General features: G+C 38.8%; 1 protein-coding gene across 8 annotated transcripts in view; it reads left to right on the top strand.

Moving 5' to 3' along the window:
* The window catches only part of RUFY3 (RUN and FYVE domain containing 3), an 87,948-nt gene that overhangs the window by 25,762 nt on the left and 37,396 nt on the right, over positions 1-24,790 (top strand). For 2 of the 8 annotated variants that reach the window (XM_043906536.1, XM_043906540.1), the window contains exon 2: positions 11,406-11,459. The exons of the other annotated variants lie outside the window; for them this stretch is intronic. In XM_043906536.1, coding sequence (XP_043762471.1) covers positions 11,406-11,459 — 54 coding nt within the window. The remainder of the gene's footprint in view (positions 1-11,405; positions 11,460-24,790) is intronic. 8 annotated transcript variants of the gene reach the window in all.

Here is a 24,790-nt window from a genome sequence, read left to right as displayed (position 1 = left end):
CCACCCTACATGCAGCTCTCCTATACCAGAATTCAGCGAGTGTAAGTCCAGCAATAGACCCACACATAATAAGGGACATCTTCTTCCCAGTCTCTGGTGACATATTTCCATCCGTTTTATACACAGTTGAAAATGGCATTGGCCAGCTTATGTCCCGGGAGCACCCAAATGTGGCCAGAAGCATGCCATTTGGGGCATACTTGGCAATTGCCATCAGTTCAATTGGATACCTTAGCTTTTTATCCACTTGGGTTTTTTTTTTTTTTTCTCTTTCCATCCATTTTTATGAAGTCTGTGAAAATATTTATATGATTGTACAGATGCTGTCAAACAATAAAAATAATACACTGCTGAAACTGACCTGGTGGGCAGGTGGCACCTTTATGTGCTAAATTTTAAATGTTTCTCAAATGAATGTGCAAAGTGACATGGAAAGCTGTTTGTGGTAGCAGTAATGTTCATGATTATGGATTGTCAGAAACAATAACTGTGTTGAATCCTTATTCTTTAGCCAACTATTCCCATGCCCTTCTTTTGGATAATTTTACTTATCAAATGTTATTTTCAAACTCCTTTTCAATACTTGCCTATTTCAACCAGGCTGTGATTCTGTACTTCACTGAAAAAAATGATTATTCTTGTTGTTAATACTATTTCTGCTTTAAATTCTTCTCACTGACATTAAATTAGGAACCAGAAAGGACCCCTGACTCCCTTCATCCATGAACCTTCTTTGACAAGTCCAGTATCCTTCATCTCCTGAATCGCTGGCTTCTGTCTCCATCACTTGATTGAATACACTTGAAATCATTCTCTGGTGATTTATTTTAGCCTATGTGATTCACACTTTTATAAACTTATACAGAAAGTTCTTTAGGGCAAAACTTTTGTACCCGCTAGAAGGCCTCATATTACTGTATATAGTATTTATGGTAGCTATCTATTATACTTTGGGTGAACTCAGTGCCCATATGGCACTAGTGGTAAAGAATCCACCTGCCAACGTAGGAGACCTAACAGACTCGGATTCCATCCTTGGATGGGGAAGATCCCCTGGAGGAGGAAGTGGCAACCCACTAATATTTTCAGAGAATCCCATGGACAGAGGACCCTGGCAGGCTACAGTCCATGGGGTTGCAGAGTCAGACACGACAGCATCTGAGCGCACACACACAAATGCCCCATAATCCCCAGAAAACGATCACTTTTAAAAGAAAAGACTATTGTAATACCATACCTTCCATTATACACAACTTATGGTTTCTGGATATTTAAAAATTTTTTTGAAATCACTTAGCTCATAATTCAGACTCACTGTATTTTATTTTGAAAATAGAAGTTTAGTATAACAAGTAATTTTTTGTTGAACATATCTGTGAATAATATTCAGCACTGATGAAAATATAGGAAAATTCAGGTGCTGGTAGAATATTCGTTGGCACGGCCTTTTTGAAAATCGCTTTATCAGTGTGAATCAGGTGCCTCAAAAATTAAGTTCCAGTAGTTATACCAGACATTTATCCTAAGGAAATAATCAGAGATATGGGCAAAATATAAAAGTATGTATAGTCATCACAGTATTATGATTTATAGTAGCACAACTTTAAATATAACTTAAATAACCTAACAGGAAAATTATTCAATAAATTGTAGAACATCAGTACCACAAACATTGATAATGGCATTGTGGAAGAATATTTAGTGGTCCAGGGTATTGTTTAAAGTATAGTAAGTTTTATTTATTTGTTTATTTTTTAAATTTATTTTTGTTTTTTTTTTTAAGATTTTTTTTTTTAATGTGGACAATTTATAAAGTCTTTTGAACTTGTTACAATATCACTTCTGTTTTATGTTTTGGTTTTTTTGGCCATTCAGTATTTGGGATCTTAGCTCCCTGATCAGGAAAAGAACCCGCACCCACTGCATTAAAAGGCAAAGTCTTAACCGCTGTTCTGCCAGGGAAGTCCCTAAAGTATAGTAAGTTTTAAAAGCTGTCTCCCAAGCCACATATACAGTGTGATCACAAGTTGATTTAAATATAGATACATGTGCACCCAAGTGAAAGGAAATGTACCAAAAAAGTGAAAAGTGGTTTTCTCTGGAGAGTGAAACGACAGAGGATTTTTATATTCTTCATACTTCTTTATGTCTTCTAAATATTCTTGTTATGGTTCAGTCACTTAGTTGTGTCTGACTCTTTGTGACCCCATGAATTGCCGCACATCAGGCTTCCCTGTCCTTCGCTATCTCCCAGAGCTTGCTCAAACTCATGTCCATTGAGTCAATGATGCCATCCAACCATCTCATCCTATTGCCCCCTAATATCCTATAAGAGGATATATTACTATAATCAGGATACTGTGTTGTTTTTTCTTTAAAGAAAAAAGCTTTATGAAAACTATAGTTGTGTACTCATCCATCTGTCTACCTCAGAGTTAAGTATCTTCCGTGACAGTTTCCCACATCCATGAACAGGAACCATAGCTCTTAAAGCAGGACTACTGCTTTGGATTCAATCTCCAGTATAATTTTTTAATATCTCTAGTTAGACATTTTGAGTTTTTCCAGGTAACAGGCCAAAAAACATTACTTTTTGGCATACTTTGTTTTCAAAGTTGACTATATGCTGCATACAGTGCGTGAGTGGCCCACGGTGTCTAGACTTGGGTGCGTTCAGTACAGCATTTAATTTACTCCTATCCTATGCTCAGAAAACAAAACCTGAGTGATTCAGTTCAGTTCAGTCGCTCAGTCGTGTCTGACTCTTTGTGACCCCATGGACTGCAGCATGCCAGGCTTCCCTATCCATCACCAACTCCCAGAACTTAGTCAAACTCATGTCCATTGAGTCAGTGATGCCATCCAACCATCTCGTCCTCTGTCACGCCCTTCTTCTCCCATCTCCCATCTTTCCCAGCATCGGGGTCTTTTCCAGTGAGTCAGTTCTTCACATCAGGTGGCCAAAGTATTGCAGTTTCCGCTTCAGCATCAGTCCTTCCAAAGAATATTCAGGATTTCCTTTAGGACTGACTGGTTTGATCTCCTTGTAGTCCAAGGGACTCTCAAGAGTCTTCTCCTATGCTACAGTTCAAAAGCATCCGTTCTTTGGTGCTCAGCTTTCTTTGTAGTCCAGCTCTCAAATCCCATACATGACTACTGGAAAAACCATAGCTTTGGCTAGACGGACTTTTGTTGGCAAAGTAATGTCTCTGCTTTTTAATATGCTGTCTAGGTTGATCATAGCTTTTCTTCCAAGGAGCAAGGTGCGTCTTTTAATTTGCTGCAGTGAGTAGGATTGTCTATTTTATAGAATTATGTTACTCTTCTTTCCTTTGGCATGCCTCCTTTTGTAATCTGCTGTCAGTGAGATTACTGGAACATTTGTTGCTACCAGCCGGTTACATGGTCAGGTTCTCTGAGTTGTGATTACACGTGTACAGGGCAGTCTTTGTGAAATTCTTACAGTGAATAGATTATAGATTCTATTACCATCTCAGAAGCCTGTCAGACAAAGTGTTCTGGACAAGGTTCATTCCTTCTTGTTGCTCTGATCTGGGAATAGCCTGGCTAGTCTCCCTTGTACGGTAAGTTTTACCCACTTGCCTCTGGGATTTTATAGAATCCTGAATCTGGGAGAACCATCAGCAGGGTTCTCTTTGCACCCCAATCCGTACATGAAGCAACAGAAGAGCTCCATGCTGCCTCTGAGCTGATGGTAACCTGCTCTCCCTAAAATTAGCTTTCTTCAGGTCTGTTTCAGTTTCTTCCCAGCTCCTTATGAGTCCTGTCACTGGCATCTGCTTTAGTGCACGGTCATTAATCACAGTGCGTTACTATGTCTTTGTTCTGTGTTGGTGAGCTTTTTCTGGACCTTTTTTGGGTGGAGCTTTTACTTTAATGTGCGCCTTTCTTTGTAGTTCACATCACTAATAACTCTTCTGTGGCTCATCAGCTTCCAGTGCCAGGACATCCTGTGTCCTAAGGCAATCACAGACGTTATGTATCATTTTCTAGAGGTAAATGCTGTACCAGATTACATAACTAGTACTCAGTGATGGAGCTCAGGAATTCTAGTGGTTGGATTCCCGGGCCTGGGCACCTATGGGGCCTGACTGGGGAGAGAGCGTGGCTGTCCTTTGAGAGAACCCACGGTATTCTCTGCTTTCCACTTGTTTGGTCGCTCAGGAGTGTCTGACTCTTCTGCCACCCCTTGGACTGTAGCCCGCCAGGCTCCTCTGTCCATGGGATTTCCCAGGCAAGAATACTAGAGTGGGTTGCCATTTCCTTCTCCAGGGGATCTTGTCAACCCAGGGATTGAACCTTCATCTCCTTCTTCATCTCCAGTTGGCAGGCAGATTCTTTACAACTGAGCTACCAGGGAAACCCACTCTTCACTTCTGGTACTGTATTAATTGGGCTTTTTTGGTTGTGCCCCTTTTGGGGAAGGTGGAGAGTATAATGGGGCAGATCTTCCATTGTGTTTGTTCCAGCCCCCACCAGTCACTTGGATTGCTACGAAGCACTCTTGAGTACAGGGAAGTAAATATTAAATTCATTCCCTTGCAGTTTTTCCTGTTTGAACTTTGTCAGAGAACAAATAGAAGAATTTGATGAGCTTAGAAATACATGTGTAGAGGGACATTGAACCAGACTTATTGTGAAATAGCCTCTAAGTAAATATTTTTCCCTATAATTAAAATTAAATCATGTATTAAAATTAAGGGGTTTCCACTACAGTATTGTAAAGTAATTAGCCTCCAACTAATAAAAATAAATGAAAAAAAAAATTAAGGGGTTTCTTCTAGAAGATACTTTTAGTATTACTATGTAATATTTTAGTGAAAACAACTTGATTTTTCTAGTTAAAAAATAATATATTCACATTTAAAAGGTCACAATACAGAAAAGTAAAAAATATGAAACAGAATTCATCTACAATTCTGGCACCTATCAATAACCACTAATAAGATTTAGTAACCAGATTCTCTTTTTTAATATATACACATGGAGTTCATTTACAAACTCACACAGTTTTATACACATAAGTTATGTGTACACCTGTGTTGTATGACCTGCCTTTTTTCTCTCCACATCAGTAGATGGAAATCTGTACCACCTCCTTTAACGCCTTAGTTGTTTGGATGTGCCATAATTTCTTTATTCTCTTATTACAAGCATTTAGGTTATTTCTAAATTAGGCTACCACAGACATTCTTGGTATATCATTGTGTTTCTGTCTTGAACAATTTCCATTTTTAGAAGTGGAATTTCTGGATCAAATAGTAATGTATTTTAATTTTTATACACATTTCCAAGCTGCCATAAACATTAAAAAAAAATTTAATGCCATGGTATCATGAGTTTTCCCATTGGCTGCCTCCTAGCAACTCATGTTTCTCTTTGACTGCTGTAGTTGGTTGTGGCTTCTCACACTGTATTAAAATCTGAACTCTCAAAGGAAACAGTGTGGTTTTTTAGGACAGTTGATTCAGTAGCTGTAAACTGCGTAATATTGTATCTGTTTGCTTTTCTGTTTTCTTTAAGCTAGTGGCAATGTCCTGTGCAGAAGGGGATGAGTTTTACTTCTGAGTGTACACTGAGAAATTCCATGCTTCTCTAAGATTACTGGCGTTTACTTTCTGGGGGTAAAAAGGCTGCTGCAGCTTCTTTTTTCTTTCTACTAGAGCTGTAAAACTTAGGGACTTCTGAGATGTGCTCTGTCTTCTCTGAGAATGTCACCGTGCCCTGTTCTACGGCAGCAACTACCCAGTCCACAAAAGCCCTTGATTTCTGACACTTCTTGTCACCAAATGTGTGGGATTTTTTCCCAATAGCAGCAATTCTTTAACAAGGGCAGGGTGTCCCACAGTTAACTGATTTCTAACTCTGTTCCCCTGGAGATAGCATCAGATCCCACAGGTCAAGGGCTCAGATCCTCAAGACTACTCCCTGACCCCCACCACACACAGCCTTTGGCTGCATGTGGTAGGTCCCCAGGTTACCCACCGTTTCTAGCTGACTGGGCTACAGATCGGAGGTCCCCATGACCTTCTCTCTCTTGAATTCAGTTATTTGCTAAACAGCTTATAGAACTCAGGGACATCCTTACTTATGTTGCCAGTTTATGAAAGGATGTGTTGGAGGATACAAACGTACAGCCTGATGAAGAGACACGTAGAGTGAGGTCTGGAAGGCCCAGAGCGCAGAAGCTTCTGTCCCTTTCTAGTTGATGTACATCACCCTCCTGGTTCACGAATGTGTTCACCATCCTGAAAGTTTTCGAACCCCATACTATTGGGATTTTAAGGAGGCTTCCTCATATGGATAAGACCTGTTATTAACTCCATTTTCAGCCCCTCTTGTCTCTCCAGAGAAGTGGGGGTGGGGTGCTGATAATTCCAAACTTTTAATTAAGGGAACCAACTCCCATTTGAGAAACCCCCAGCGTAATCTCATTAGAACAAAGGATGCTTCTAGTGTCCTTATCACTTAGGAGTTTATAAGATTTCAGGAGCCTGTGTCAGGAACTGGAAATTAAAACCAAATATATATTTATTATTATAAATCACAGTATCACAATAACTTAATATTACTTTTTCCAGGATTGTTTGTATTTCCCTGCTAATAGTTTTGTTTTTTTACTATACTTTGGGAATAAAATAGATCTTGGCCTAACTTAATGGTTTATTATAACAGGACCTCTTAGCTTTTTTTTTTAATAAGTTAGCTTGATAGTTCCTTTGCTAATATTTATTATTATGTTACCAACCCAATTACTGTTTCTTAACAGAGCCTCAGCTGTTAAATTTGTCCTTGGTCTGCTTAACATTGAGTTACGTTTTTTCCCTGTGTTTTTTTTTTTTCCCCTGTGTTTAATAATTAGTTTATTTATTTATTTTTTCAATCCAGTCTTCTCTATCTCCTTTAAATAAGTATGGCAAATACTTAGAGGACTCCAGTTTGTAGCCAAATCAAAATACAGGGCGTGCATTGGTTTCTTGTAAAGCTGACATTTATTACCTATGATGCACTAAGTACAGGTACCCTTAAGTAGCATTTATGTTCACAACAGTCCTTCAGAGAGTTATTTGTGATCAGTGTTTGGGTTTCAGGAAGAATTTCCCTTCAAGAAACTGTAATAAACTTTCAAAAAGTAACACTGTAAATCAAAGACACCATGGAAGCACCCTAAATGTTCATCAACAGACGAATGGATAAAGATGTTGTGTGTGTGTGTATATATATATGTCTGTCTGTGTGTGTGTGTATACACACACAAAGGAATATTACTCACCCATAAAAAGGAATGATATTGGGTCATTTGTAGAGACCTGGATGGACCTAAGAGGGTGTCACACAGAGTGAAGTAAGTCAGAAAGAGAAAAACATATATTGACTCATACATGTGGAATCCTTTTGTATAGCACATGGAACTCAGTGCTCTGTGGTGACCTCAGTGTGTGGAGTGGAGAGAGATCCTAGAGGGTGGGGATATATGTATGCATGTAGCTGATTCACTTCATTGTATAGCAGAAATGAACACAGCATTGTAAAGCAGTTATACCCCCAATAAAATAAAAAGAAAAAAGAAAACACATCTAGCCTCAAGGAGACAGTGTAACTTGATTACGTTTGTCTCTAAACTGGACTGTAACTCAGTTGTCTATACTGCAGACTCTGTAGTAATAATACTGAAGAGAGGATATATCAAGAAGAGAGATCTCACGAGCATGGGTGCATAAACAGTGGAGAGGCACTCTGTGGCTATTCCAGTGCTTCTCGGGAGGGACGGAGCTTCAGCCCTCCCCAGGCCTCGTCCATCGGCGAGAGAGAAAAGGGGTAGCTATGCAAGGCCCAACATCAAAGCCAGGGCCTCCTTCCCCAGGCACATTGCATCATCACGGAGTCACCATGTACCATAAGAGCAACTGGCTTACAGTATCACTGAATTAAATAAATTCAGAGCCAAGTAAATTAGTCTGCTCGTTTAGCCAGGAAATAAGCTGTGCTTCCTTGAAAATTCAGGGCCTTTGTACAGTTGCAGCCTGTCTCTTGTCTCTTGACTTAAAGTATGTGTTCATTCAAGTGGATCTTAAAAAGAAGGTGATAGAGTCTGTTAGGAGCAGCGCTGTTAGCCATTTAATCCGAGTGTTTGGAGTGGAGTGGCACCACACCCCGTGACAGCCCACACCCCTTTCCTCGTGAGTCGCTGCCCTGAGTGAGAACCGAGGAGCTGGTGTAACTTTGGAAGCACCTGTTGACCACTCGACGTTTAGATTGCATGTCTGGCACAATTCTGATCTCCACAGCTCTGAACTATGCTTTTTCTAGAGCAAAATTTAATCCAGACCTTATCCTCTGTATCAACCAGTAAGGCTCTATATTACTCTTCTTTGCAATCTGTGAATATGTATTATGACAAAAATTCGAAGTAATATAGCTTTTTAGACCAGGCGAAACATACTCGAGGCAACAAACTGCTACTCCTCAAAAAAGGAGATGTTCTGGGAAAGAGACAGGAGTTGGCTCTGCTGCTCCCCACCTCTTTGATTCATATATTACATGCTTTTGTTGTTGTTGTTGTTTTAACAAGTTGAACATATTCAGAGGGCACAATTTTTTAAAGACATCTTTTATAAATTATTCTTTGGGGATTATAAAAGAATATTGTGGTATGCATTCTTTATTACAGTACAGTTCTAAGCATGCCAAGGTAAAGTGGGGAACAACTTTAAAAAGAGAAAACATACCTTTTACTCTGATACAAATCAGAGTGACTGATTCTGTCACTCTGGCACTCATTATTTTAAATGTCGTTTTAGAAACAAAATAAGTCTGGATGGAATAGAAAAGTGCTCTAGATGAGACATGCCAAGGGGAAGTCAGAGAGACCCCTTGTACCCACCACCTATTTCTACCTAGAAATTCACTTTCCTGAGCTCTTCTTTGCGTAAATCTTGGAGGTTCTGTATATTCTGCTTAATAAGGTAGACTTTTATTAGGTGACAAATGTAGTTTTTGGTTAAATAAATGAAGACTAAAATAAGAATAGCCACTGATTTTCACAAGGTCATATAGCAAGTCTATATAGAAAAATAGCATGATTGTTAGAAAAATAGGTTCTTATAAATCAATAAGCCTACAAAATATAAATCTGTAGCACATTATATTTTCAGAGGATTATACTTGAAAATCATATGTGCAAAGATATCTATATATGATGTATTTTAACATAAATTCATTGTAAAATAATAAAATTGTGCTTTTTCTATATGAGACACTTTCTGAGTGTTCTACACATAGAGATCCACAATCGTAAAATCCAGTAAAAGCTCTGAAAAAGTTTTTCATAAGTTGGCCTGAACTTGGTGCTGAAATATGACCTAAATTTACTTGAGGCTATTTATAGTCTTTATTGATTCTGTTTAATTTGAATATCCATTCATTTCCTGCAGAAATACTAATGCGCTTGCTTGTGACGTGCTGCCCCAGGCCTTGCTAGTTCTGCATGTTTGTTGGCCTCAGTATTGCCATTTGACCTTTCTAAAAAAATAAAATTCTGAATTTCAAAGTTCACTTGGCCAGAAAATAATCAGATAAAAGATTTTGGACTGATGTTTTCTCCTTTACTCCTTGCAACAGTGCTGTCAGATAGATACTGTTTTTGTCTGTGTTTTATAGATGAGGAGACTCAGGAAAAAGAGATGAAGTCTCTGGACCAAGGTCATAACAGCCAGTGAGGGGCGGAGCTGGGATGTGAGCCTGGGGAAAGTCATTAATGGAAAGACATTACAAATGTAATAGAAAAGAAATACTTGCTTTCTTTTTATATTAGCTATCTTTGGGTCTGACCTAACAATAATCTTCATTTATATAGTTTTCATTTCAAGAGTTTCATTTTAATCATATGTCGCCTTACTAGATCCCCATCTGCTTCCCTGTTTTCTGAATTTAAATTTAAACTTTTTATATAATTTTGGTTTTTTGGTACATTTTTACAGGATAACTGACCATATATTTGACACTGGAATGTACCCTTACACGCCATTTGAAAATCGCTATGCCACATGAGAACCAAAGTTAACCAGTTTAATTACAGTGATAATTTAATAAACTTGTGAAAATAGGACAAATGATAAATTCTTTTTCTAAATGATTATTTCAACTTATTGCTTCAGATCCAACGCTGACTTCCATGATCAAGTTTTCAAGAAAGAGGGCTTATCATGGGCAAAGTATTCTTTGCTCACTTTCTTATTTTTGTTATGCTTTATCCTCTGAGAACTTACTTTTATTTGCTAAGTATTTATACATATAAAATTCACATGATTTTGTGAGTTTAAGTATGAATGTTGCAGTTGTGTATAATGATTTCAGAGTTTCTGAAGGATGAAGCTAATCCATTTTTTAAAAAATTTCTGTAGGTTCTCAAATTTTTTTTTGTAGGTTCTCAAATTTTATTTTAAAACAGATGATGATCTTACAGCTTAAGACACTGTTAGAAGAAACTATAATGAAGTATCTTTTATATTTGAAATCTTGACATTCTTGTCCTTTTGCCTCACATGGAATATTCTGTATAAAAAAATATTTAACCTGTAGTGGGGAAGGAAGTCCAAAAAAGAGGATATGTATACATATAGCTGATTCACTTTGCTGTACAGTAGAACCTGACACAACATTGTCAAGCAACTATATGCTAATCAAATTTAATTTTAAAATACGTTGAATTTATAGTAAGAGGAAAGAGTACTATACATTAAGTTGAGTAAACGTCTATCTTTGTTGAATTATAAGTGATTTATTCTGTCTGCAAAACAGCAGTTTTTCCTTTATTTTTGTTTTGAGGAAGGAGAACTGTCGGGGTGGAGGGCTTGGGACAAGTATTTAGATTATTCTTTAATTATTTTTACTGTCTAAGCCACCATTTCTTTTAAGAAAAGTCACTAATTTTCCATCATGACATTTGGCCTGAGTCTAAAAAACACTCCACATGTTTTTTAGCTTCACGGAAGGTCAAAATAAGTATTAAATGAGGTCATTGGTATGCACACTTAGAATGCAAAGACTCCAATCTTGATTTTCAGTGGGGGAAAAAAAAAATCTGTTTTCTTTTTATGGGATGTGCACCTTTCTCTCCTTTGATGAGAAGCTTTGAAATTGTTAACCTTAGCTTTGAGACATGTCTAACACTCATAGTTGATATCTCTGCTTGGTTAGAGTCACATGGCTCCTTGGGTAGGTTTCCAGCACTTTTCACTGCTAATCTCCGGGTTACGCCCAAAGAGTTCTAGGAATCCCCCTTTCAGTTACCCCTTTTGATACCTTGTTTTTGATAACACTTTTCTTTCTTGGCTTGCATGACATTTTATCTTTCTTTTCCTTTCTTTTTGCCGTTTGCAAAGACTCTTGGGAGGATTTGACAGATTTGGTGGAGCAAATGCGCGATGATACAGAAGGTGCGTGCCACACCAGCATCTTTCAGCTTTTTTTTTTTTCTTTCTTTCTTTCTTTTAATTTTCTAACCACCTTTTGATCGTTTTCCATAAGAGGAAGTGTCCGCTTTAGGTTTTATTTCCCATTGACAGTAGCTGGAGCAGTAAGCATGTTTGCCAGATTTTCCATGCAGGTGCTTCATACAGGAGTAGGGTTTTGAGTCTTGCATTTAAAACCTTTATGGTTCCAAGTAAAGTGGCATTAATATATGTTTATGCTGTTTGTTTAGGATATTTGTTAAATGACATGTTCAAAGGGGACTTTATTTCACGATTGTATCAATTCTTTCTATGTCTGTTTTTTCATTTGTTTCTTAGGAAAATGTAAATGGTTTTTACATCATTAATTTTAAAATATATATGTGTGTGTGTGTGTGTGTGTGTATGTATATATACACCTATTTCTGTGAATTCCACAAATAGTTTAAAAACAAACAGACCCCAGGAACATCAAGTATTTGGTCTGGAATGTTGCTCTGATTTGTAGATTTCCATCAGAGTAAGCACCTTGAGCTTAGTCATCTTACAGCATTCCTTTCTGGTGGAATTTCTCTGACAAGTAGCACATACATTTTAATGCATGAAGGCTCCCAAACCAGTAATTTTTTCTTCCATAATTGGTACCTTACTTTAAGGAGCTCAAGGTGATTTACACTTTTTATAAGAAAAATTGAAGTCTGTCTCCACTTCGCTGTATCATTTTCCATTCTCCCACTTTGGCTGGGCAATTGAAAGCCCCCCCAGCTTCAGTGTACATTCTCTTAGCACATACCCACCCACCACTCTGCCCACACTGGCCTTTCCACTGACTACATGAGCTGCACCCAGCCTCCTCCCTGCCTTGTTCCTGTGACATCCCAACCAGAACATCCACTCCCCTTCTCCCCACCCCCAACCCCGCACCCCGAGTCTCTTCATGAGAACTCTACGGAACCACTCCCGGACAGCTCTGACACAGTTCATTTTCCCATAAACTCAAGTCCTGCAAAACTTGGAGCTTAAGGTTTTTTACTTGTCCTCTTCTTCTTGTGTGTTTACATTCCTACCTAAAGTGTAAAATCCTTGAGAGCAGAGATTGTCTTAAAATTCTTGGTACTCATATCAACTTGGGACAGTATTGTCCTTGGTAGATTTGGTCACACTGAACAAAAATCTAAGTCAGTTTCTCTCTCCAATGATGCCCAATAGTTTCTTCTTCAGCACTTCACTTTCAATGAGTCAATTATCCTGAGTTTCATGCCATTTCCTAGACTCAAACCATCTTTTTATTCCGTCTTAGGTTTTACGTTTAATATAATTAGCAATATGTATTTTAAAGAAAAAACCAGATCAGTATTGTCTGTCCTGAGAGTTTCTAGACAAGTGAAAAAGAGAGCGGTGTTGATTCATTCAGTGAGTACTGTCTACTATGTTAGCTGCCATTTTGATTATGATTATTATTTACCAGACGCTGAAGAGGTTTAAGGTTTTGGTTCCTTTAATAGACTTCATACATAAAGGCCAACAAATCTGTGTCCTTCTTAAGAGACTTCGCTATGACTTAGTCCTGGCAAAATTCTGTTTCTTTACTATGAATTACTACTATAAGAATAAAGTCTACTGTGTGAGCCAGCCTCCTCTTTTTCATTTCTTTTTTGATGAAATTTTTGTGAATCATTATCAGAGGGGAAATCAGAAAGGGGAGAAAAAACAAGGTATGAATTTTTTTTTGAAGTGTAACTGGACGATATTTATTAATTACTGCTGTACGGCAAAGTGACTCAGTTATACATACATATGGGTATATATACACACATCCATTTTCATGTTCTCTTTTCGATTATGGTTTATCACAGGAATCTGAATATAGTTTCCTGTGCTATGCCGTAGGACCTTGTTGTTCATCCATCCTATGTATGCCAGTTTGCATCTGCTAATGCCGGATTCCCACTCCATCCCTCCGCCAAGCCCCTCCCCTTTGACAACCACCAATTTGTGTTCAGTGTCCCTGATTCTGTTTCTGTTTCATAAATAGGTTACTTTGTGTCATATTTTAGGTTCCACAAATAATAAATGATATCACATGGTATTTGTTTTTCTGATTGACTTCGTGTGATCATCTCTAGTTGAATCCAAATAGCAAATAGCATTATTTTGTGCTTTTTTTTACAGCTGCAAAGAACATTATTTCATTCTTTTTTATGGCTGAGTAATAATTCCATTGTATATATGTACCACATCTTATTTATTCATTGCTCTATTGTTGGACACTTAGGTTGCTTCCATTTCTTGGCTATTGTGAATAATGCTGCTATGAATATAAGGGTGCATGTAAGAACATGTGAGTTGTATTACTTCGATGATCCCTACCAGTAAAGTGGTATATGGTAATGTGAGCCAAGAACCTATTTACAGGAAAGTCTTACTGCAATATAGCTTAAAAAAGAAAGTCAGAGTCAGGGAAGGAAAATGGCTTTACTTGTTAACTCTTTTGAGTCATTTCATCCTTGCCTTTTGTATAGAATTTCCTGCATCTTGTGTCTCATTTCAGTTATATGAAATACTAGAATTTATGTGTCAGGCTTCCCTGATGGCTCAGATGGTAAAGAATCCGCCTGCAATGCAGGAGACGCTGGTCCGATCCTTGGGTCGGGCAGATCCTCTGGAGGAGGGCGTGGTAACCCACTCCAGTATTCTTGCCTGGAGAATCCCATGGACAGAGGATCCTGGCAGGCTACAGTCCACGCAGCCGCAAAGAGTCAGACCCAACTGAGTGACTGACACCTTGACTTTCACTATGGAGTATTACCCACACATGACACCCACAGCAGCTCAGGGTCGGGAGAGGAGCCTGCAGTCAGACCCGGTAGACTCAGATCTTTTCAGGAGACCCTGCACTGCTGAGCGTTTTAATTGTATTTATCAGTTATTATGGCTATGTCAAAAGAGGTGGCTTTTTAATAGGCAAAGTGTTAACACTAGCTTCCATTTTCCTGAAAAACTGCTTTTTAAAATAACAAACTCTAGGAGATCACAGATAATGAACTGTTCATTTTGGGGTTTGACTTTTCTTGTGTTTTGTTTTGATTTTGGCAAGATTGAAGGTTTTTCCAGGGAACTGATTTCTTACAGTGATGGTTGGTTTTTCAGTCACCATGTCTATAACTTACGTATGGTAGAATATGGAATGTCTTGTTAGGACAGAATTGTATCATGTTTACAACACTGGTCAATTATCTCACATAGCATCTCATTATGTGGTATTAATTCAGGTTGAAAAGTTTTGAAACTCGCTAAAAGATTCTGAAGACTAAATGAAATAATAAAAGCACATGGTTTACCCTCTTTAGTTTCTCACTAAACACTGAATTCCTATCTGTACTTATACAAACCTTTTAAACAGATTCTGTATATTTGCAGTTGCCCAGATTACTCATCTCTCTGAGCCCTGGAGTGGCTGGGATGTTGTTTGAATTAGGAAAATAATATACTTGTGTGAAATAATACCTGATCAAGATGGCTTACTGGTCCCTTGATGTATTTCATGAGTTACTGCTTGATGTCCGTCATCTTGAAAAATGGAAGGAATATATCTGAGAGATTTTTTTAGCACCTGTATCACACATATGTTCAATGAAGGTTTATTTTTTGAAATTTTTATTTAGTTAGTTTTGGCTGCATTAGGTCTTTATTGCCGTATGCAGGCTTTCTCTAGTTGCTGTGAGCAGGGTCTACTCTTCTGCTTGCGGTGCTTGGGTTTCTCATTGCAGGGGCTGCTCGTGCGGAGCACAGACTCCAGGGCACATGGGGTCAGTAGTTATGTCACACGGACTTAGTTGCTCCGAGGCATGTGGTATCTTCCTGGGCCAGGAATTGAACACAAATCCCCTGCATTGGAGGAGAAGGCAATGGCACCCCACTCCAGTACTCTCGCCTGGAAAATCCCATGGATGGAGGAGCCTGGTAGGCTGCAGTCCATGGGGTCGCGAAGAGTCAGACAGGACTGAGCGACTTCACTTTCAGATTTCCTTTCATGCATTGGAGAAGGAAACGGCAACCCACTCCAGTACTCTCGCCTGGAAAATCCCAGGGACGGAGGAACCTGGTGGGCCGCCGTCTATGGGGTCGCACAGAGTTGGACACGGCTGATGTGACCTAGCAGCAGCAGCCCCTGCACTGGCAGGCAAATTCTTAACCACTGAACCACCAGGGCAGTCTCAGAAGGCTTATTTTAAATTAAATAAAATCGTTTAATTTATCTATGGAGGACCATAATACTTTTGAAAGCTAACAATTTTTTATTCTTAGTACAGCCTAGGCATTTCTAAATATTTAATGCATGAGCTTGTTTAATCTTCAGAACCCTATCATCATTCTTATGGATAAAAGAAGTAAGGCCTGCAGAGTTAAGAAACTTTTACAGTGGAAAACCACTCAGCAATAAAAAGGGACTAACTATTGATAACCTGGATGGATCTCTCAAGAATTATGCTGAGTGAAAAAAAAAAAAATAAAGCCAATTTTAAAAGTTACATATTGTTTGATTCCATTTATATAACATTCTTGAAATGACAGCACTACAGAAATGGAAATTAGATTAGTAGTTGCCCTGGGTTATAACAGGGTAGGAGGCAGGAGGGAAATGCTTGTGGCTATAAAAAGTTAAAATGAGGGATCCTTGTGACACAGTTCAGTGTCACATCCTGGTCATCATAAGTTACTCTAGTTTTGCAAAATATTACCTTTGGGAGAACTAGGTTAACTAGCAGAACTAGAGAACTAGTATTTCTCTATTATTTCTTACAACTGCATGTGAAGCTCCGATTGTCTCAAAATGATAAGTGCAAAAAAAAAAAAAAAGGAAAAAAGAAACTTGCTTAGGGTTACACAGCTAAGGGAAAAGTTCAACTAGGAGTTCAAATGCCAGCAAACTTAGTTGCAGAGCTATGCTCACCCACTATACCAAAGTTCAAACCTGGTTGACTCTCAAAAATACTTTTCATCAGAACTCCACACACACATCATTTATTTCTACAAAATTTTCATGAAACAACACATAACCTTAATATATGGGACATGCTATAATAAATCGATTTTTTATACCCCACTAAGGGGTTGTGAACTTTAGTTTGAAAGATAGTCCAGTTTTCTATACTGCCTCTCTGTCACATATCCATTTTAGCTCTCGATACCAAGATATAAGCAAAAGAGCTCTTCCAGCATTGCCAGTATGTTGCATTCTCTTCCAGCCTATAATTGTTGGCACCCTTTAAAGGCTGGGCCAGTGATCTTGGATCCTTCTATTTTCCTCTAAATCATCTCCTCCAATGAAAACATCTTATTTCTAATCATTGCACCCATTACCCCTTTGCTAGTAATTATCCAACCCCAACCAAACTTTAGTTTGTATTTACAACTGTGTGATGAAAATTATTATAGAATGCTTCCACATCATTGGATCCTTTTTTTTTTTTTTTACCCCTTACTTCCAAAACAGTTATTCAGTGTTTTTCATTTCAATTTTTAGCACAGTATTCCAGGCTCACAGGGTGAAAATGTTAGGTTATTCTTCACTCCTTTTTCCTTAACAGGTACAGTTCTTCAAGTTAAGCCATTTTGATCCTCTCCCCAAAATTCTTCAAATTTACCGTGCGTAATCCTTTAAGGGGCTTCCCAGGTGACACTAATGGTAAAGAACCCGCCTACCAATGCAAGAGATGTAAGCGATGCGAGTTTGATGCCTGGGTCGGCAAGATCCCCTGGAGAAGGGCATGGCAACCCACTGCAGTATTTTTGCCTGGAAAATCCCATGGACAGAGGCTGGCGGGCTACAGTCCCTAGGGTCGCAAAGAGTCAGACACAACAAGTGTCTTAGCACGCACGCAATCATCCTCAAACAACGTTTTAATCATATGACTTCCCTGCTCAGAACCCACAGTGGGTTCCCATTGCCTGCTTCCTGGATATGCAGGTCTAGTGTTACAGACCTGTCATTTAACTCTCCCCGTCCCGTTTTCTGGTTCTCCCCAGGAAGAGCTCCCCACTGTGTCCTTCCCTCCCTCACCTCACTTCACATCCCCATTCCCACCACGTGGAATACTTTTCTTCCATGTTGTCTGTGAGTTCATATTTAGGTTCTGCCTCAAATCCTGTACTGCGGTTATCATGCTTTTATCTTTATACTGCTTATGGTATTGTCTCATTTGGAGCACGAATGTACAGTATTCCAGGAAGCTCAATTAAGGGTAGAGATTATTCCTGTATTTTGTCAAGGTTGGGCTTTACTCCACTTACAAACTAAAAACCCATTCTATTACTGTTTCTTGGATACTGGTAAAGGACACAGCGAAAGACTTTATTATCCATGACACAGTGGGCAGCCTGAGCATCTGCATGTTAACGTCAGTTCCTCTTGCGTCAGAGTTGCACCTGGGAGCATCAGGAAGATGCTGTGAGCAGGGTGTGTCTATGTGGCTTCTATGTTGCAGCTGAGGAACACTGAGTTTGGGGAACCGATGCTTTTATAGGAAGCAGCAGGAAAGCCTCATCATCTCTCAGGATGATCAGTTGCAGAAGCAGCCCCAGGAAATGGCCTGGGTGATAGAGCAATCAGGGCCTGGCAGTCTTGATACAACCCCTGAAGACACACCAGTAGTGTAAGAAGTCCCAGAAGGATTGTCCTCTCTCACTATCTTACAAGTTAGATAAAAAGACATGAGAAATTTCCCCACTATCACTCAGGGGATGTGAGAAAGACAGCTCTAACTCTTCTAGATCAGAGATCTAACTGTTCTAAGTCACAATGTGCCCCCTAATATTTAAATTATTTCTATGGAATAAATTGAGCAGAGCAAGGAACTCTTGAATTTGTTCTTAGCACCTAAATTTCTTATGTTGCATCAAAACAAAGAAGATTGACAATTGTCCCAACTTCAAGATGTTCCCAGAAATAATCTGGGCATTCTTCAGTGGTGTGGAAGGAATTCTTCAGGTAAAGGTACTTGAAGAAGCCTGGGAAACTTGCCAAAACTAAACTTGATTATAATATCCTATGGGAGCCCAGTGAAGAGGAGATCAGTGTGATTTCCTAGGGAACTTTTGGACAAGCTGGACTAGAAATGCACAGCTTTTAAAAATTAGAAATGGTTACCTAAAAGAAAGCGGTGTTTTCCTCTATTGGTCACAATGCTTCTGACTCTGAATGTGGGTTTTTTCTTTTTCTCACACCCACCAGTTCTCCAACACCACTTCAGTTCTGACTCTATCTACCTGGGGTTAACACAGGCTCCACAATACGCCCCCTCACTTTCAATGCGGATCACCCATGCTCTGATCCACCAGCTCTAAGTTAGAGGTTTCATGACCCCCTCCTCAAGTTTTATAATTTGCTAGACCAGTTCACACAACTCAGGAAGAGTTTACTTGCTAGATTACACGTGGGTTCTAACAACACAACTCAAAAGAACAGCCAGATGAAAGAGATGCATAGGAGCACAAAACTTCCATACCTTCTCTGGGCACATCACCCTCCCATCACCTCAGTATGTTCAGAAGCTCTCTGAACCCCTTCCGTTACGGTCTTTATGGAGCCTCATTATGTAGGCCGCAAATGATTATGATTTAATCATTGATTAAATCCTGGTTTCCTGTAGTTCAGACGGTGAAGAATTTGCCTGCAGTACAGGAGACCCAGGTTCAATCTCTGGGCCGGGAAGATCCTCTGGTGAAGGGAATGACAACCCACTCCAGTATTCCTGCCTGGAGAATACCATGGACAGAGCAGCCTGGGGGGCCACAGTCTGTGGGGTCGCAAAGAGTCAGACACGACTGAGACAGCTGAGCGACTGACACCCCTGCTGCTCTGATGATTGCACTCTCCAATCTCCGGCCCCTCTCCCCCCCTGGGTCTGCAGGTGGAAGCGATGGCTGAAAGTTCCAACTTAATAGCACCACTGGTTTCCCCTGGCGACCAGCTCCCCCACCCCGCCCCCCACCCCATCTTTCGAAGGTTTTCTAAAATTCACCTCACTGGCATAAACTGGAGAAGGCAATGGCAACCCACTCCAGCGTTCTTGCCTGGAGAATCCCAGGGACGGGGGAGCCTGGTGGGCTGCCGTCTATGGGGTGGCACAGAGTCGGACACGACTGACTCGACTTAGCTGCAGCAGCAGCAACATAAACTCTGATTGAGAGGAACTTGTTAGGAATAACAAAGATAACTCCTTTTACCTTTGATGTGGAGCTATTTCAGGAACTAGAAAGAAACAGAGTATAACAAAAGATGCTCCTGTGGCTCTTATCACTTGGGAAATTATTAAGATTTTAAGAGCTCTGTATTAGGAAGTGGGGACAGAAAGAGAGAGATTGATCTCTCTTTATTTCACAATACCTGATTAAAAATGAGTAAGAGTATACAGGTGAGTGGCTTTGGAATACTAAATATCCAGATAAAAACTCACTCCAATGCTAATGGCAGTCAAAAGGGGTTTATTTGGTTATCTTCAGGGAAGAAGAAAACAGCGCTAAATTCTTACTGGAGGCTGGCAGGTAAACCAGGACCGGAAGCAAGAGAGAGCAGCAGAAACTCTTATTTTTAATTACGGAATTTTCCAAGTACATAACGTAGAGTAACATAAGAAACTCTTAACTTTTCCATCACTCAGCTTCAATTATTATCAGTGTATGCTGATCTTATTTCACCTATCACCCCCCCACATTTCTCGAGTATTTTAAAGCAAACTCTAAACATTGGTTTATTACCTGTAAGTATTCAGTACCACACCTAACAAAATTAACAATAATTTCCTAATAGTATGTACTCTTCAGCCCATTTTCAAAGTCTGCTTGTCAGTTTTTTTAAAATCAGGATCCATATGCTATATTTTATTATGTCTCATTTTAGTTTTTTTTTTTAATTAAAGCTTTATTGAGGTATAATTCCCATATCATTAAGGCTTACCACTTTAAACTGTACAGTTCAGTGGTTGTTAGTATATCCACAAAGTTGTGCATTCATCACCACTGTCTAATCCCAGAATATTTCCTGTAAAGAAACTCTGTACCCGTCAGTGTTCACTCCCTATTCTCCCTTCCTCCCAGTTCCTGACAACTATACTAATCTACTTCCTGTTTCTATAGATTTGCCTCTCTGGACATTTCATATAATGTTTGTGAAGAATTGGCATTAATTCTTTAAATGTCTGGTAAATTTCAATAGTGAAACAATCTGGTTTTGGCCTCTTCTTTATAGGATGTGCTTTTTATTATGAATTTAATATCTTTACTTACTATAGTTCTATTCAGATTTTCTATTTCTTCCTAAGTCAGTTTTGGTAGTTTATCTTTCTTGAAAATTGTCCTTTTAATCTAGGTTATCTAATATGTTGGCATACAACTGCCCATACAATCCTTTTTGTTTCTGTGAGGTCAATAGTAGTGTCTCCTCTTCATTTCTAATTTTAGTAATTCTTTTTCTGTTGGGCAGTCTATCCATGTCAGTGTTACTGATCTTTTCAGAGTCAACTTTGAGTTTCATTGATTTTTCTCAATAATTTTATTTGCTATTGATTTCTACTCTAATCTTTATTATTCTTTTCTCCTGAGGGCTTTCTACTGATAAATGTATTTATTGACTGCCCTTGAGGAATCCTATCTATGAAATCATGGAATTAGGACATGCTGGCGCTAGAGGCACTAGTTCACTGCTTCACAAACATCAGTGCGTGTACCGATTGGTTTAGGTTTTGGTTGAAGAGCAGAATCTGATTGAATTGTAACATTGGAGGGCAAGTTGTCCCATTTTGCTTCCAGGAGATGCCAGTGTTGATGTTCCAGGACCACACCTGGAGTGGTAAGAATCTAGGTCATTTGGTGTCAGAGTTGTTAGTGGGGTTTTTCAAACCATATTGTTTCTCCCCATTCCAGGCATATTAGTGTGCCCCTGCTTGAGAATTAGTGCTGTGATTAGTTATCAGTGATACAGGTATGTGATATCTCTCTCAAAAAAAAATTACAGAACAAGTAATTTTATAGTTGAGGAAACTGAGGCCTCAAAGAAGTAAGATTCCCTGCCAGGCATCATATAATAAGCTAATTAGCACAGATGATTCAGGTCAAATAGATTAAGGCTATTGGGTGGATATAGTCTTTTTGCTGATAAGGCTTAATTTTAGCAAAGTATATCTTTGAGTATGCTATTACTAAGAAAAGGTAGCAATCAGGATAAATAAATTTATGGTTAAATTTATTTTATTAATTTATTTTTTGGCCCCACTGCACAGCATGTGGGATCCTAGTTCCTCAACCAGGAACTGAACCCATGTCTCCAGGAGTGGAAGCATGGAGTCTTTGGGGAAAAAAAAAAAAACAAAAACATTTTAACATAATATAGAAACTGTCAAAACTAGGTCTGAAAATATTTCAGGTGGGTAAACTGACGACATGGAAGCATGCAGTCTTAACCACTGGACCACCAGGGAAGTCCCTGTAGTTAAATTTTCTTGACTCCTTTAACAGATTTCAACCCAGAGAAAATATTACTTAAGTGAATTTCCTCTTTATTACTCTTAAGTAGAAGCTTATTTGGTATCTCAAATGACATTAAGGAGAATAGATACAGATATAAGTACACAGATAATCTAAGGGCCCTAAGACTTTATTGATTATTTTTATTTTTTTATTGAAAGATAATTGCTTTACAGGATTTTGTTGTTTTCTTTCAAACCTCAACATGAATCAGCCATAGGTATTCATATATCCCTTCCCTTTTGAAGCTCCCTCCCATCTCCCTCCCCATCCCACCCCTCTAGGTTGATACAGAGCCCCTGTTTGAGTTTCCTGAGCCACACAGCAAATTCCCGTTGGCTATCTATTTTACATATGGTGATGTAAGTTCCCATGTTACTCTTCCCATACATCTCACCCTCTCCTCCCCTCTCCCCATGTCCATAAGTCTGTTCTCTATGTCTGTTTCTCCATTGCTGCCCTGTAAATAAATTCTTCAGTACCATTTTTCTAGATTCTGTATATATGTGTTAGAATACGTTAATTATCTTTCTCTTTCTGACTCACTTCACTCTGTATAATAGGTTCTAGGTTCATCCACCTCATCAGAACTGACTCAGATGCATTCCTTTTTATGGCTGAGTAATATTCCAATGTCTATATACATACCACAACTTCTTTATCCATTCATCTGTTGATGGGACATCTAGATTGCTTCCATGTTCTAGCTATTGTAAATAGTGCTGCAAAGAACAATGGGATACGTGTGTCTTTTTCAATTTTGGTTTCCTTGGGGTATATGCCTAGGAGTGGGATTGCTGGGTCATATGGTGGTTTTATTCCTAGTTTTTTAAGGAATCTCCATACTGTCTTCCATACTGATTATTTTTAGATAAGGATTGAGTAAAAATTCATAATTCTTTTGTATAAATTTGTCATCAAATTAGTTAAATGGTGTTTTATTACAAGGTCTTTTTCGTACTTTCAGTAATTTCTTTCACTATAACGGGCAACTCATTTTATGCTTAATTTTATACTCTTAAGAACTGTTACAACAGAAGTTCAAAATAGCTTTATTTAGGAATTATTGGTCTTCAGTCATTTTGAACTTCAAGTAAGCTTTCCTTTCAATATCTTTCTGTTAGTTGGTCAGTTTATATCTCATATTAATGCTTTTAGGTATCATTGGGAAATTTCTCTATGACAACTGTTTTATTTCACATTTAAGATAAAAGTTACTGTTGTACTATATATGAATCATTCCCACTTTACCAAGAATTGGGTAGCATACTTAATATTAACATAATGTTAAATATAACTTACTTTCCTTCAGTTATTAATAAAACATTTCAATATTTCTCTGTATGAACATTCATCATTGCACTATGAAAGTGAAAGTGAAGGTCAGTCAGTCATGTCTGACTCTGCAACCCCATGGATTATACAGTCCATGGAATTCTCCAGACCAGAATACTGGAGTGGGTAGCTGTTCCCTTCTCCAGGGTGTCGTCCCAACCCAGCAATCGAATGAAGGTCTCCCGCATTGCAGGTGGATTCTTTACCGGCTGAGCCACCTGGGAAGCCCATCATTGCACTATAAAGAGGTAAAACAGGATCTTGGAGAGATGACTGGTTTGCAGAATAGTTGACTAAATGTCACTTAGCAATGTGACTTCGGGTCCATTTTTGTCATCACTATTGACTAGATGAGCCACATGACTGTAAAATTTTTGAAAACTTCCTCATATGGAGATTAGCAGCCTTGAAGAGGTGTAGCCAAGACCCACATGCTCTTAAAAGGTCTTTGATTTGAAAACCAATATAGTTTATTGTAACTGCAGTCCTTTCTACATGGTGTCTTTAGCCCACTGCTCCTGCCATGTTTCCCATCAAGACTGTACCACCATCCAAATCTAGAAACGATCAGGTAATCACCAAAACTAGAAACACAGAAGTTGCTCTCCATTCTTTCTCTTTCTTCTTTCAATCCAGGTGGTCATCAAGTCCTGAAATCCGGACATTCTACCTCTAGAAGTCTCTCAAAGCCAACTCCCTCCTCTCCACACAGCACCCACTGCTCCATTTCCATCCCTGATCATGATTTCTCTCCTCAGCTTTTGCAGTAAACCCTTACTTGCTCTTTTGAGCTCTGAGTTCTTAGTCCCTTCCGATTCATCTTCTACAAGGCTCCTAGAACAGCTTCTCTAAAATTCAAATCTGTGACATTGCACCTCACATCAAAATCTTTGCTGACTTTAAGGTAAAATCCATGTTCCTTGAACAAAGTCCTTAGCATCTCTCCCTTACCTATTTCCCTTGTCTCACAGGTCTTACTTGCATGTATCATAAACTTAATGCATTTTCTTCAATTTTGTTTTCCTCCACTTGCTGTGTTCTTTCATATTTCTGTGCCTTCACCCTAGCTGTACTTCATTTCTGCTCCTTGCATAGCTGTCTTCCTAACCCTTCCTTGCCTAATTTCTCTTTACCCTTTAAGACTGAACTTAAAAGTCTCATTCTCTAATGTATGGCATCTAGTGGTTCTATATATTAATTTTGTGCTCTGGTACCTCTGTGAATTATTATGTTTCTGTAAAAATTTTAGTTTGATTTTCTGGCTGTAACATTAGATTGTATGAGAGCAGTAATGCATGATCCACTGTTTTACAGGTTATATGTTTTTTTGTCTTCTCTAATTGCATTGTCTGCCAACCTCAGTACAATGTTACATAATAGGCGTGGATAACAGATATTAAACTTTCTGCAGGATGCCATCCAATAGCCAAGGAAATTGTACTGGACTTAGAGCTTGC

Source organism: Cervus elaphus, chromosome 6 (genome assembly GCF_910594005.1).
Source record: "Cervus elaphus chromosome 6, mCerEla1.1, whole genome shotgun sequence".
In the NCBI taxonomy this organism is placed as follows: Eukaryota; Metazoa; Chordata; class Mammalia; order Artiodactyla; family Cervidae; genus Cervus; species Cervus elaphus.
The sequence above is the reverse complement of the archived record's forward strand: the minus strand, read 5'-3'. Positions and strand labels throughout refer to the sequence as shown.